The sequence below is a fragment of the Haemaphysalis longicornis genome, unplaced genomic scaffold (assembly GCF_048455015.1).
Source record: "Haemaphysalis longicornis isolate Haplotype H1 unplaced genomic scaffold, Haemaphysalis longicornis Haplotype H1 scaffold_214, whole genome shotgun sequence".
NCBI lineage: Eukaryota > Metazoa > Arthropoda > Arachnida > Ixodida > Ixodidae > Haemaphysalis > Haemaphysalis longicornis.
In genome coordinates, this window is record NW_027526300.1 from 68,858 (window position 1) to 83,043 (window position 14,186).

The following is a 14,186-nucleotide window of genomic DNA, read 5'->3' on the forward strand; positions in this document are numbered from 1 at the left end:
ATAATGAGGTTCTTTTGATGCTCGAGCCGAGAGGACGATCTCGACTCGCTCCGATGACCGACGTCCAATGCTTGAAGCGGGCGAGGGAGGAGGACTGCCCTTCTTGCTGTATATTAGGTTTATTTACATTATTTACATTACTCCAAGTATCTACATCAAGACAGAGTGACGGTTACAATGTCCCTCTGCCCGCAGCAGCCTGTTCGGCCAAGATCTATACTGAACTCGACCTCTTTCGACCGGCCCCCGACAAAACCCAACCCTCCGGTTTTGATCCAAAAACCACGCCTCCAAAGGGGGCGTTCAAGAAAGAGCGAAAACCCCTTTCAAAAGAATTAATATGAAGCAGTGATTGGCCGCAACAGCCAACAAATCCCAGACATTTCCCCACCCGCGCTCACGTCACACAACACTCTCTCTCATGCACTCATAGTACGTTTCCCGCGCACGTTTTTGCAACCGACCAGCAAGTACAACCTAAAGTCACTGACCGCGCGGAGTGGGCACACCATTTCGTTGAACGGGCGGCATCTGCTCAAAAGCCAAGCTGAAGGCTTAGAGCGTCTTCGCGTGGCTAACCTCTTCCCGCGTCCTCGCCTTGGCCCTGGTCTGCGCGCGCGCCGGGACAATGAGGGAGTCGTCGCTAATCCCCTCACAGACTAAGGGATGCCGCTCCTTCGACGCCAGATGATTGTTTCCTCCTGGGTTAGTAGAGGATGCAGGATGCGATAATGGTGCAGGATGTCGTGGTAGCGTGATGGAACAGCGGTAGGTGGAGAAGGCTGGACCGTGGGTTCTGTTCCTGGGAGAAAGGCCCTGTTTGGAAGGGCGCGGGCAGCGGCGTGAGCCACTCATTTCCCTCGAGGGACGAGTGGCCAGGGTTCCAGACGATCCACAACTCTGGAAGGGGATTGCTCGATGCGAGTATGCGTAATGCGGGAAGTGAGATGCGTCCAGGTGGAATGTTACAGCAGGCTTGCTGGAAATCTGTTATCTTGTAGCGGGGATGGCTGTGACAATTTATTCGGCATTGGTGGTTGATGTCGAGAGAGTTGTGAGGGAGGTGAGAAGTGTCCCTTCTGAGTTTACAACCGCCAGAGAATGATTTGATTTTTGTATAACGGATCCCTGATGATTGAAACTGGCATTTCTCAAACCTCCCCGAAAACCAACCTTATATTTTACATAAAGACGCTGCCATGGTATGCTGAGATTCTCTTCATTGTGGCATTTCGGGCAATAATTCCGCCTTCAGGAGCGAAGCAAATAGCATACACGAACCGAAACTCCGTATGAAAATCTGAAACCTCACGTGAATGGAAGCTGCATGACCGCTGCCAGCTACACATGGACGAGGGCAGAGATAATTAATTGCGTCGAAACAAACACCAAGTAGAACGCCTCCTGGTCCATACATTTTCCACAGAAGTAGCGCTAATCTATGGTGGACAGTTGGCAGCTCGGCGGGTCGGTAGATTTTATATTTTCAACCGCGCTAAAGCAGCATATAAAGTACACAAACGTGGCGAACGACAAATAACAGTTTATTATTTTGAGAGAGAGACTGGTTTTATGTAAGATAAAAAGGAGTGGACGCCTGTACGCATGGGTAGTGCCGCTTTCGTGAAAACAGAACAAGCAAAGCTAAGAAAGCCTGCAGAAAAAAGAAACATATACACAATCTACACTTAGAACGCGGGCTTGACCTATCTTATGAAATATTCCGTTCCTTTTTCCAGTAAGGGAAAGGATTGGGTGCTTAGGCAGCACGATTATCTGCTATATGAACCGCTGCAAGCACAGGTTCAATTTCGAAGCCTGCAGTATCTTGAAGAGATACACAGACCAACGCCGGCATAAGATTTGCGAGACGCTTTTCTTGCACAGCATACGATCATCCGTCATGACCAAAGCCGTTCAGTGCCTTGTACAAAAGAATTTGAATATTTTTCTGGATAAAATGACCCCACATTGCAAGTCAAGAAGTTGTACAGGTTAGTTTTATGTGCTTGCGCTATGTTATTTTAGTCTCTTCTCATGCGTGTCGCTGTGGTCATGCTCGCAGATAACCGTGCCTTTATTTCTCTGCAATACGTAGTCCTTCTTTCATATAATAAGCAGTTGTTAGTCAGTAGCCGTGTATTTTACTATTCGCTCTGCTCCGTCTTAATGCTGTAGAGTTTATGCAGATATTTCTGCTGCTTGCTAATTGCCAGGCATATATGCGGACTTCTACCTTCATTCAGATACAAATATAGCACACTCTCATTGATTTTGGGGTCCCTGTCAGTCCTTCAGAGAAATTGTTGGACATTGAAAACACGGTATCATAAAAAAATCGACGTCCAACGCACTTTTCGCTCTTTTTATCATATGGTTCTAAGTTTTAGTTCAAACCCATGTTTAACTATTTCACGGATAATAAATCTTAGTGAAGAACAATATCTGATAATTTTGCGGATAATAAATGGTCAGAGTGCATATGACACCAGTCTATATTACTTCACTTTATTTTCTATCACTAAATGAGGCCCACAGTATGCGGGTTTAACCCGTGGCAGGCTTCTTTTGTTGTGTTATATGTAGATGTATACAACAATCCTAAAATTAAAATTTCAAAATAAACCTTCTTTCTCTGGTCTCAAAACATCTTCAAAAGGCTTTGAATGAATGCCATTAGGCTCTTCTCAGACGCATTCACGGCTGGTTATGCTGAACTGAGACTTATTTAAAGGTTCTCTGTAAGGTGCCAACGTTGTCTAGCAAAGTCTACGGGCAATGTCTTTCTGTCTAGCAGTGGGACTACGGGCCATGAATGAACACCTATTTATAAATATGTAGAAGGGCACAGGTATTTCGCTAATCGCTAATTTGGAGTGCTTGCCGAATTAATCCCCCTCCCCCTGCGAGACAGAAATTTAACGCCGTATATCTGTCAAGTTGCTGCGATTAGTTTGGCAAATGTATAGGAGCATGGTATATTCACACACCTTCTTCACGACGTCGCATTTCTTATCGAAAGGGAAGGCTTTTTCGACATTTCTTTATCATTTATCTCGGTGTCTACATGTTTGCTTTCACTTAACGTGCCAGGTTTCAGACCACTATTCTTGCAGCATCCTTTGCCGAGGATCTCCTAAGTTAATGAACACCACCGTGTAATCCGCCTTTCTCACAAGGCACCAGTGTGGTTCGTTTGCTCAATGTCTTTACTGTTCTTTATAAAGCTTCCTAATTACTCTTCCTGACACGCAGGATGCAAATAATTTTGGTGGAATGGAGCCTTCATTCCGTACATCCTCCATAGCTCCCGATTATTCATGCAAAGAAATATGGTGCAAGAATGGTAGTTCTTTAAATTACCCGTACGCCAGAAGTTCTTTGTTAACACATGGAAGTAGAGTGGGACTGGTGGTAGTAAACTTGCACTCGTCATATTAAACAGATTCGTTTTTTGAGAAGTGTAGCCGTCTCATGACATGACGAATTTAGTACATCCTTTGCATCAACACAGGAACCATTGAAGACTACTCTAAATTTCTTGGGCTTACCACTGACCTCTCAGGTTCATGTTACTTAGGAGCATGCAAAGCAATCCCATTCCCTGCGTGGAGTAGACCCATAGACAGTAGCCGTAACTACATGTTAAATACACTCTGAAAGGTTAGTAAATTTTCTTTTCCACTTTTCTGCAGGAAATCGCGCAATCCACGCACTGACATCCGGTGAAGAACCGATGACCCTCCGCGTGGAGCTGTCCAACATCACAAATAACGTCACCATTGACTACGGACGTTTCAAGGTATCCTCAGAAGATGATCATTTCAGAATCAGTGTCGGCGACTACAAGGGACCAGAGGGTGCGTACTTCTGAAGCACACAACAGCGCTCCAAGCATTATTTCGCTTACATTTGCAGTTCATATGTTTCCGTACTGGTAGTCCATTTTTGGCTGTAGTTCTAGGAGTAGAGTGTAGGGTTAGTGAAGTTATTGTCACATCCGAACGGTGAAAAAAGCAGTACGGTCGTTAATCACATCGCAAAATATTTGCTGCGGGAAAACTACCGTTCAAACGCGGATAAAAGGAAATAAAAGAAATTTCTTAAACTAAGGGTACCTGAAATGCTACAGCGTTCAAGTCACTCCTCGGCTTCAGCGCTTGCTTACACAATATAATGCGACAGCCAGGGTCAGGGAGACCTCGTTTGTAAGGCCATCCACTCCGAACCTTTCGAAAAAAGACCACATGATGATACATATAAAAAGATGAGAATTACAAGCGGCAGTTTATGTATATATATATATATATATATATATATATATATATATATATATATTCTGGAGGCTGTGGGTATTCTGGGGGCTGTGAGGTCGGTTCCCACCTGGCGGGCATTTTTTCTCCACTTTCTTTCTTTCCACATTCTTTATCTGTTTCAATCACCTACCATATCCTCCCCATTGCTTTCCGAGGTTTTCGTGACTGCCAAACTTTATTTCTGTCTTATTTTCAACTAGCCCTCATTTCCTATTCTGATTCACTACATGCGTAGCGAGGGCCTCTGTTCTGGCAGTCTTGGTGCCGTAGGAAGCTTAAGAGGGTTCAACGCTGGTCGACCACTCTCGACATGTCGTAGACACTCGAATCACGGCCCGGGGGTAAAAAGAAGGTCCCCTTCACCACGAGTAGTCCGAGTGGCGCTGGCTACCACCCCCAAGTTCAGGAAACAAAAATACCTTAACATAAATACCCGAGAAAGTGCTGGGGAAACAGCCCCGCGGGTAGCGTAGTGGTTATCGCACCAGACCGGTATTCTGGATGGTCGGGGTTTCGGATCCCACCTGGCCGGCATTTTTCTCCACTTTCTTTATTTCCAAAACCTTTATCTGTTTCAATGACCTGACATATCCTCCCCTTCTGCTTTCCGAGGTTTTCTTGACTGCAAAACTTTATTTCTATGTATATATATAAATATATATATATATATATATATATATATATATATATATATATATATATATATATATATATATAGGAAATGAGGGGCTCGTTGAAAATAACACAGAAATAAGGGTTGGCAGTCGAGAAAACCTCGGAAAGCAAAGGGGAGGATGTGGTAGATCATGAAACAGATTAAGAATTTGGAAAGAAAGAAAGAAAGTGAAGAAAAAATGCCCGCCAGGTGGGATCCGAACCCACGACCTCCAGAATACCGGTCTGGTGCGATAACCACTACGCTACCGGCGGGGCGATTTTCCCATTCACTTTCTGGGGTATTTATGTTAGGTATGTTTGTTTCCTGTGCTTGGGGGTGGTAGCCAGCGCCATTCGGACTAATCGGGGTGAAGGGGACCTTCTTTTTAACCCCCGGGTCGTGACTCGAGTGTCTACGACATGTCCAGAGTGGTCGACCAGCTTTGAACCCTCTTAAGCTCCCTTTGGCAACAAGACTGCCAGAACCGAGGCCCTCGCTATGCATGTAGCGAATCAGAATAGGAAATGAGGGGCTCGTTGAAAATAACACAGAAATAAGGGTTGGCAGTCGAGAAAACCTCGGAAAGCAAAGGGGAGGATGTGGTAGATCATGAAACAGATTAAGAATTTGGAAAGAAAGAAAGAAAGTGAAGAAAAAATGCCCGCCAGGTGGGATCCGAACCCACGACCTCCAGAATACCGGTCTGGTGCGATAACCACTACGCTACCGGCGGGGCGATTTTCCCATTCACTTTCTGGGGTATTTATGTTAGGTATGTTTGTTTCCTGTGCTTGGGGGTGGTAGCCAGCGCCATTCGGACTAATCGGGGTGAAGGGGACCTTCTTTTTAACCCCCGGGTCGTGACTCGAGTGTCTACGACATGTCCAGAGTGGTCGACCAGCTTTGAACCCTCTTAAGCTCCCTTTGGCAACAAGACTGCCAGAACCGAGGCCCTCGCTATGCATGTAGCGAATCAGAATAGGAAATGAGGGGCTCGTTGAAAATAACACAGAAATAAGGGTTGGCAGTCGAGAAAACCTCGGAAAGCAAAGGGGAGGATGTGGTAGATCATGAAACAGATTAAGAATTTGGAAAGAAAGAAAGAAAGTGAAGAAAAAATGCCCGCCAGGTGGGATCCGAACCCACGACCTACAGAATACCGGTCTGGTGCGATAACCACTACGCTACCGGCGGGGTGATTTTCCCATTCACTTTCTGGGGTATTTATGTTAGGTATGTTTGTTTCCTGTGCTTGGGGGTGGTAGCCAGCGCCATTCGGACTAATCGGGGTGAAGGGGACCTTCTTTTTAACCCCCGGGTCGTGACTCGAGTGTCTACGACATGTCCAGAGTGGTCGACCAGCTTTGAACCCTCTTAAGCTCCCTTTGGCAACAAGACTGCCAGAACCGAGGCCCTCGCTATGCATGTAGCGAATCAGAATAGGAAATGAGGGGCTCGTTGAAAATAACACAGAAATAAGGGTTGGCAGTCGAGAAAACCTCGGAAAGCAAAGGGGAGGATGTGGTAGATCATGAAACAGATTAAGAATTTGGAAAGAAAGAAAGAAAGTGAAGAAAAAATGCCCGCCAGGTGGGATCCGAACCCACGACCTCCAGAATACCGGTCTGGTGCGATAACCACTACGCTACCGGCGGGGCGATTTTCCCATTCACTTTCTGGGGTATTTATGTTAGGTATGTTTGTTTCCTGTCTATGTTTGTTTCCTGGCTACCACCCCCAAGCACAGGATCCGAACTCGGACCACTCGAGTGGTCCGAGTGGCGCTGGCTACCACCCCCAAGTGCAGGAAACAAAAATTACTTAACATAAATACCCGAGAAAGTGCTGGGGAAACAGCCCCGTCGGTAGCGTAGTGGTTATCGCACCAGACCGGTATTCTGGAGGTCGTGGGTTCGGATCCCACCCGGCGGGCATTTTTTCACCACTTTCTTTTCGACTCAAAAAATTCATCTCTTTCTATGACCCACCACAACCTCCCCTTTGCTTTCCGAGGTTTTCTTGACTGCTAACCCTTATTTTCTGTTATATATATATATATATATATATATATATATATATGTATTTATATGTATGTATGTGTACATAGAAAGGTACATAGAAATCGAAGAGATATACGACATATAATTCATAGTTGCATGCGTCATATCGGGGTGGCTTTGTCCGAAAGGTTTGAAGCACTAGGTGCAGCCAGTGTCTCGCAATTTGTAACTTCAAAACTTTGATTGGCTTTTTTTAGTTGACTTTTGAAATTAGGTAATGTTTTATGTGCCAAATTCACCATCATGCGCTGCAACCCTGATTGCTCTATGAGCGAGTTGCCAGACTGTGCGCACACTGACTGACGCAATGGCGAATTCTGGGCATGGTGTTGACATCAGACGAACCTCTTGCGGGCACGGTGACGTAGTAGCCGACATGCGGCCTGGTGCAAACACGCCTCTTACGACAGAAGGACAAGCCTGACCCTTTTCGATGATGCGGAGGGTTTTGCATCACTGCACACACCTCACCTAGTGAACGTTACGATTCTAAGCAGTGCTTACAGGCCTCTCTCACACATTGTACAGCTGACAATTGTGCAGAAGTGCGTTATGTTAACTTCTCAGATATCGAGAAAGCTCAACCGACCATACCAAGGGATTCCAACCATGTTGTTTCTTAGAACCGAAACAAAAACTGGTTGCAAATTCCACAGTTGGGCAGGTACAATCACAACTCAATTGAAATGCGAGTCACTGCTGTTGGTTGTTGCGGCCACCGCAAATACTTCGTTGATCGATTCGACTTTATAGATAAGGTAAAAGGTAAGAAGAGTGTGTATTTTAGCGAGACTATACATTGCAACCAAAAACTCGTTCGAGAACTCACCTCAGTACGTGTTCCTTTAAGGGGCTTTTTTTAATTTTCGTCAGGAGCGCGGGCCATGCCGTGCTTTGGTATACCGTGCATCAAGCGAAGCGCTTGATTTTCCATTCTGCAGCAACCAGCGGCGAGATATTTGAGAGAGAAAAGAGTATAACTCATTTGCCACGTCAATTTATCAAGAAGATTGGACACACAGGAAAACATTTTGTGAACGCTGACAGAATTTTACAGAAGGACATAATTAAAGGAGCCATGAAGAGAAAACACAAGTTTGGTTCATTCAAAAGATTGTCTCATTAGAATCATACTGACACCACTTTTAACGTAAACTTCGCTCAAATAAGCTACATAATTAGGAAAAACGGGAATGGTCATGCGACCCACCAGCTCATTTCCCGCAACAGAACCTGTGATGTCACATGTGCTAAGCTCTGCGATTGGCGGAGGCTGGCAGAAGCAGACGCAAATTAGGTAGAGCTTACAAACTAGACGAACGAGCGATTTGCGCTTAAATTTAGGGCACATTCTTTACAAAGCAATAAGAATGATGGGACAAACAGTGGAAGTTACGAAAGCACATGTAAACATAGAAGTACTGATGCGTTCTGCTGTTCGTACTGCGCACAGCATGCTTTGGTTTAGCTGCACAGCACTACGGGGCTTGGGGTTGTCGCAGACGACACTGGCCGATTGACGCAAGCAACGGTGTCTTACGTGACCCCATTTGTCGAGCGAGCACTGTTTCAGGGAACGAATATTTTCTCCCAGAACAAAAACAAGCCAGGTTTAAATGCGGGGAAAAACAAACCAAACGCTTGCCACGGTATGGTGGCGCCATCTAGGTTACGGAACGTAAAGAAACGCGGGAACAAACCAACACCGTTGTACAGGGTGGAGACAATTTTTGAACGGTCCCGTGCCGCCGCAATTGGGCCAACGGGCTCAACGCGTTATTCTTTTCGTTTCCCACGAGACCTAGCAACGCGAAACAGACAATATGATTCAAACTTCTTCAGTAAACCGCGTTGCGGCGATAATTTTAGCGCGGTTTTGCCACAATGACTTGCTTCGGTGGCGAGCGAGCAACCGAACATGGCGGCGCCAGCGTTACGTGTCTCTACCCTGTACGGCGGATGCGTGAATGAAGGTACTCTAGGCTGCAGAGCGGTCGGTTCCTGTGATGTCACTTGGGACCACGAAAACGCACGATTGAGCGGGAAAATCCAAATTTTAACCTAAATTGTTTAATTTCTCAGTGAATAAAGCACCGTTTGTATCCGGACAAGCGCTGGGGGCACTATAAAACACGAAATCTTTCGAATAAGACCAACTTGCATTTTCTCTTCATGGCTCCTTTAAAAGTACACCGAGCTAAAGTGTCCTTATGTTTATAACGCGCGGAAAAGAGTTCACAGAACTAGTGATCTCTCAGTCAACAGTCATTGTTGTATCTGTTGGTGCTGCATAGGTATCCACATGGTTGAAACTTGTCAATGCGGTGAGCCCAGCTATAACCGCCAGTAGTCAGGGGTACGCATGCCCGGGTGCGTTCTTGAACCGATGAGGTGCAGAACGCGAGCGTCGCCGCCCGTAGACCAACTGGATCTCATGCCGGGAACCGCCGACGTTGCGTTCCCGCAAGGTCTCTCTCCAGGATCATGGGCTGGAACTTTTATCGATCGGCCTGAGGCGTCTTCATGCCCCGATGACGCTGGAGTCGCTTCCAGGAGCACAGCCTGGTCTTCTCGTCTTCCTTTTCTTCCAGGCACCTGCCCTCTCTCTTACTCTTCCTCTCGTCTCCCTGTTACCTTCAATGGTGGCACATTTTATACCTTTCTATTTTCTGTGTGGCAAATACTCCTCCGGGGGGTTTTTGCACAAACCCCTTCGGATGAGGAAGGTGGCACGTACACCTTCGGGGGGTTTCTCATGGCACCGTCCGTCCCTAGTCAGGATTGGTTTAGTTGCGAAGCATCTTTTGCTCGGGGGGATGTCCCGCGTCGGTGTCCCGTCCGCAGCGCCTCTGATGATGATTGTGGCAGGATGCCCCTAGGGATTGGAGAACCAAAGAATCCATCACGAGATAGCTTCGCGTTCAACCACCGCCGTCATCTCCCCGTAGAGGAACCGCTGAAGAAGAAAAAGGAGAAGAAGACAAAGCTGCGAGGAGGAGGGCGTGTACGTTGCTCGCAGCCGGTGCACCAACGTCAGCAACCTTTACCTCACCAACGCTGACGGAGACTACCGATTCGGCCACAGAGACGAAGACATCGACAATAACATGATGGACGAGTTTCGGCACCTCGAGAACCATCGCCTACTCACCGTAACACAACAGTATTTGCGTGCCTTTGTCACCCGTGTTGACCCGGACGCGGAATTCCCTCTGGCGCTACTAAACACCAAATCGCTCAACATAACGGCACCACAGTGGAACCACATAAAACCCCCATGATGCTTCCCATCCTCATCAGGGTTCCCCACGGGAAGATGGTGTAATTTTCTTTATAGACGCTGTTCTCTAGTTGCTGGGTTGTCTCTGACAAAAACTGCAGTACGAGATAAATTGATGCGTACACAACGCTCAATTCCTTTGCTCACGCTCGACTGTGCACATATATTTCCTTTACTGCTTCTTCGGCGCTAGTGCAGGCGCCGAATTATTCGGCGCAGGCGAATAATTTCAGGCCACAGGTTCTCGGCACTAAACTTGATCACTATAAAAATCGTATGCCCTTGTTAACTACGTGGCAACATCCAATCAAAAGGTTACGAGCAACTGATGCTGACTTGTTGATTTCCGGGGTTACAAGTGAGGAGGTTTTTTTGGGCAGCAATAGTGCGTAATAAACATATGGCTGATCCCCATCCGTTTGTTATGCACTCTTCTCATGTGTAAGCTTTTTTCGTACTCAAAGTCACACAAAACGCCTAAAATAATTGAAAGAGCGTTCTCTGAAATAGCTCTGCCGAAAGATGACTACACGTGCCTTTTGCTGATTTCTCTTTTTTTGCCAACAAACAGGTTGGGACACTTTGACACCAGCAAACGGCCGGCCGTTCCAAACCATCGACCGCGAAGAACGCCAGAACTGTGCGTATGCACGCCGTGGAGGGTGGTGGTTCACCAGCAACTGCGAAGGGCCCAACCTGAATGGCGTGAACTTCGACGGCGAACATTTGTACCCAGGAACCGGTATCCAGTGGTTTAATGGTTTTTTCGATGGGGTTGATTGGAGCAGGTACTCCTACAACCACGTCCGCATGATGATTAAACCCGCTGGAGGACTCCAGTATCGGAGCCGCCGATAGTGATCCCCCATGTCACTCTCATGGTAGGGATATATCAAGGTGAAGCCGGTTTGGTACGGCAGATGAACGCGCCGAGATTTGCGTACCATGATAACAATTCGCAGCTGGGCTTTGCCAAGGGCGCAGGTGGAACTCTTTTATTGCTTATTGCATGTTTCACACCGCAAGTTTATTCTTTTGCATCTGAAAGCTCACGTACACACTGTACGAGATTTCTTCTGTGTCATTTTATTTCGACTTTGTGTGATCTGGAGCTGTGCGAAGTAGTTTTAATTGGATGTTTGTGTGTCTCCTGCACATCAGCCATACAACGATGGAATCAATAAACAATGTGCACAAAGTTTTGTCTCCCCACGTTTCTGGCATCTTGAGGTATGTAAGATTAAAGATGAAAAGCTGTTTTATGTGACTGATGGTAGAACATTAGGTATAGACGTCTACGATACTACCGGAGTGCTGCATTCACTTATATGACAACAGCGACATTATTGGTCTGTGAGCACGTGGAAAAGGTGTGCGATGACAGCATGCAGGTGATCACGTGTGTTGCTTCACAGCTCTTCCTCAATGTACTGGCGCCAAACAAAGGCTGTGGGTGGCGATGCTAGTCACATCTAGTCAAGTTGTTTGGGGTGACCCTTACAGCACCTTTACATGGAAGTGCCTACTTTTACTGGGCAGACAGTACGAGGACGAAAGGTAATGAGACATCGTAGTGCTATGTCAGCTTCAGCCTGCATCTGGAACGGTTTCTGCCCGATGTATCAGATACGGGCAATGAAACCAGAATTAGAATAGCGTGGCAGGCCTTATCATAAATTAGATGACAAGAGATCCGGGGGGTGTTTGAAGAAGCACCACGATTTGCAAATGAAATAGACTCGACCTCACGAATAAACGTCTGTGACCATCAACTCTTCAAGCTGCCATCACACCAATTGTGCCGAACAGAGACGAACACTTTTACTCCACGCACGGGCAGCTTGGACACGAGATTGAGGCTCTTTCAATAGAAGTTGTACATCACCCCTTTAATGGAGTCGTGTTTTATGTTTTATAAGGTGAGTGAAAGTACTGCGTCCATCTTGACCATATCAACCACGGGCAAACCTTTTTATGGTTTTGATAGACTACGCTTCTCCCCTCCACTGTACGTTACGCTCTTCTCCCCGGCAAACATGTGATTCAAAATTGTTTGTCGTCATTTGGTGGTGGTTTTTACGAGCTGCAATACTGATAACGATGGGTAACTCCGAGTCTTTGTAATAAAGCTGCGGGTCGCTCGCGGAAAGTAATTGACCACTCTTTGCGAGCCTTTGTTCTCATTTATTGACTCATTACTGGGTTTACGCGTCCTTTCAGCTGTTCACCGTGGGTGAGAGATTCGGGCTTTCCTTCCTCTGTTTTACAGAGTAAGATACCTGTGATGCGGGAGCGAAACGTACAGCCGCCTGTTTGCCCGATAAAATAAAGCTGGTATCCGTGTAGGTTTATCTTGTTATGGGACGTGCGCAGGCCGTTCACCTAGAGGAAGTATAGCGGTAATTGAAGGAGCTTTGGAGCGCAAATTAGCACAAAAACAACAAAAAGCCGCTGCAGCCGCCGTTTCCCCTTGAGTTCCAGCTCTTACAGTAGGTACGAATCAGTTCCGTATAAACGCGTAACGTACCCGCTAGGAACACCGACGTGAGTGAATATGTCTTGTTCAGCTAAGAGGGGTATAAGAGCGCATTGCCGTCAGGGGTCTTTCACGTCGAAAACACGCTCATAAACGACGGCTGGTTTGTGTGTGTGGGGGGAGGGGGGCGGGCGGTGTAATGAATGGATGCGGGAGGCGTGCATTCGATGCCTTCACTGATGGCATGTCCATTGTTCTGGCGGGAGGTATAAGCGTGGACGTCAAACGGCCAAATGTGACCTATCGGGAATTCTCAGTGGTCGAGCTGATTGGGTTGGTGTGATACACAGAGAGTAAAAAGCTTACAGCGCAGAAGGAAACCAGACAACCTATTCTTTGCCTGCTGTATTAAAGGACGAGTTCTTCAAAGTGTCATTCAAATAATTGGCTGAGAAGTGTGCTGGAGGCGTACTTCCTAGGCATAATACGAATCTGCACGCAGTGCACTGCGTCAACTGTGTACATTTTCCTATGCCCTCCTTCACAGAGCATAGTGGCACTAATTTTTCGACTATATTTAGCGAGTAGAACAAGTAACGTGGTTGGATGAAACCAATATACTGCTGTGAAGCAGCCGCTCAATGGAATGTCTTCTGTACGCGGTGAAAGCTTGCTATTTATTTTCAACAATTTTGTTTCTAAAACTTGGAACATACGCCCGTAAGTGAAACAAAATAAGTTTCCTAAACTCGATATTTAAATTCATTTTTGCTGCAACAACAGAAACAAAATATTCTTTGATATCTGTAATTTGTTGTTGTTCATAAGGCTGTATTTTGCAGCTGTAAATTATCTATATTTGTGGCTCCAACTGACGTGCAGCACAGACCGCATAAACACTGTCAAAAACTACCTCAGGGCTGTTTACTTGCATAACCTCAATCCCAGACGATAGAAAGAATTCCGTTATTTTTTGAAGTTGTGACCGATATTTTCCTCTTCGTGTGCACACTCTCAAGGGTGTTGTGTCACAATTGCAGCCATTTCAGAATATTTCTTTGCAGAGTTGTTTAGGTATGCATATGACTACCTCGATTAAGTTTTTATGCAGTCATTTAGGTATAAATATCACCATCTTGTTTTAGTAAGATACACTTAATGGTGCAGTACGCTAGTAGACATTATGAATAAGTTCAAGAAAAAAAAGGTTTCACCTCAAGTACACGTTCCAAACTCGCAAGCAACGTGAGATCCACATTTTGTGTATATATTATGCAGGTTCCGGCCTACCCACATCTGCTGTATCTTCCAACGTATTTCCACAAAGGGATAGGTTACCTATGAATTGGCCCATTCGAAGCTGGTGGACAACGCTGTGTCCTTTTCGTGCACAAAA

At 46.1% G+C, this 14,186-nt stretch overlaps 1 protein-coding gene across 2 annotated transcripts in view; it reads left to right on the forward strand.

The window, feature by feature from the left end:
• The window catches only part of LOC144172459 (techylectin-5A-like), a 46,131-nt gene extending 34,627 nt beyond the window's left edge, over positions 1–11,504 (forward strand). For both annotated transcript variants that reach the window (XM_077701161.1, XM_077701162.1), the window contains 2 exons: positions 3,696–3,860; positions 10,886–11,504. In XM_077701161.1, coding sequence (XP_077557287.1) covers positions 3,696–3,860; positions 10,886–11,172 — 452 coding nt within the window. In that variant the 3' untranslated portion in view covers positions 11,173–11,504. The remainder of the gene's footprint in view (positions 1–3,695; positions 3,861–10,885) is intronic.
• The last annotated feature ends 2,682 nt before the right edge of the window (positions 11,505–14,186 follow it).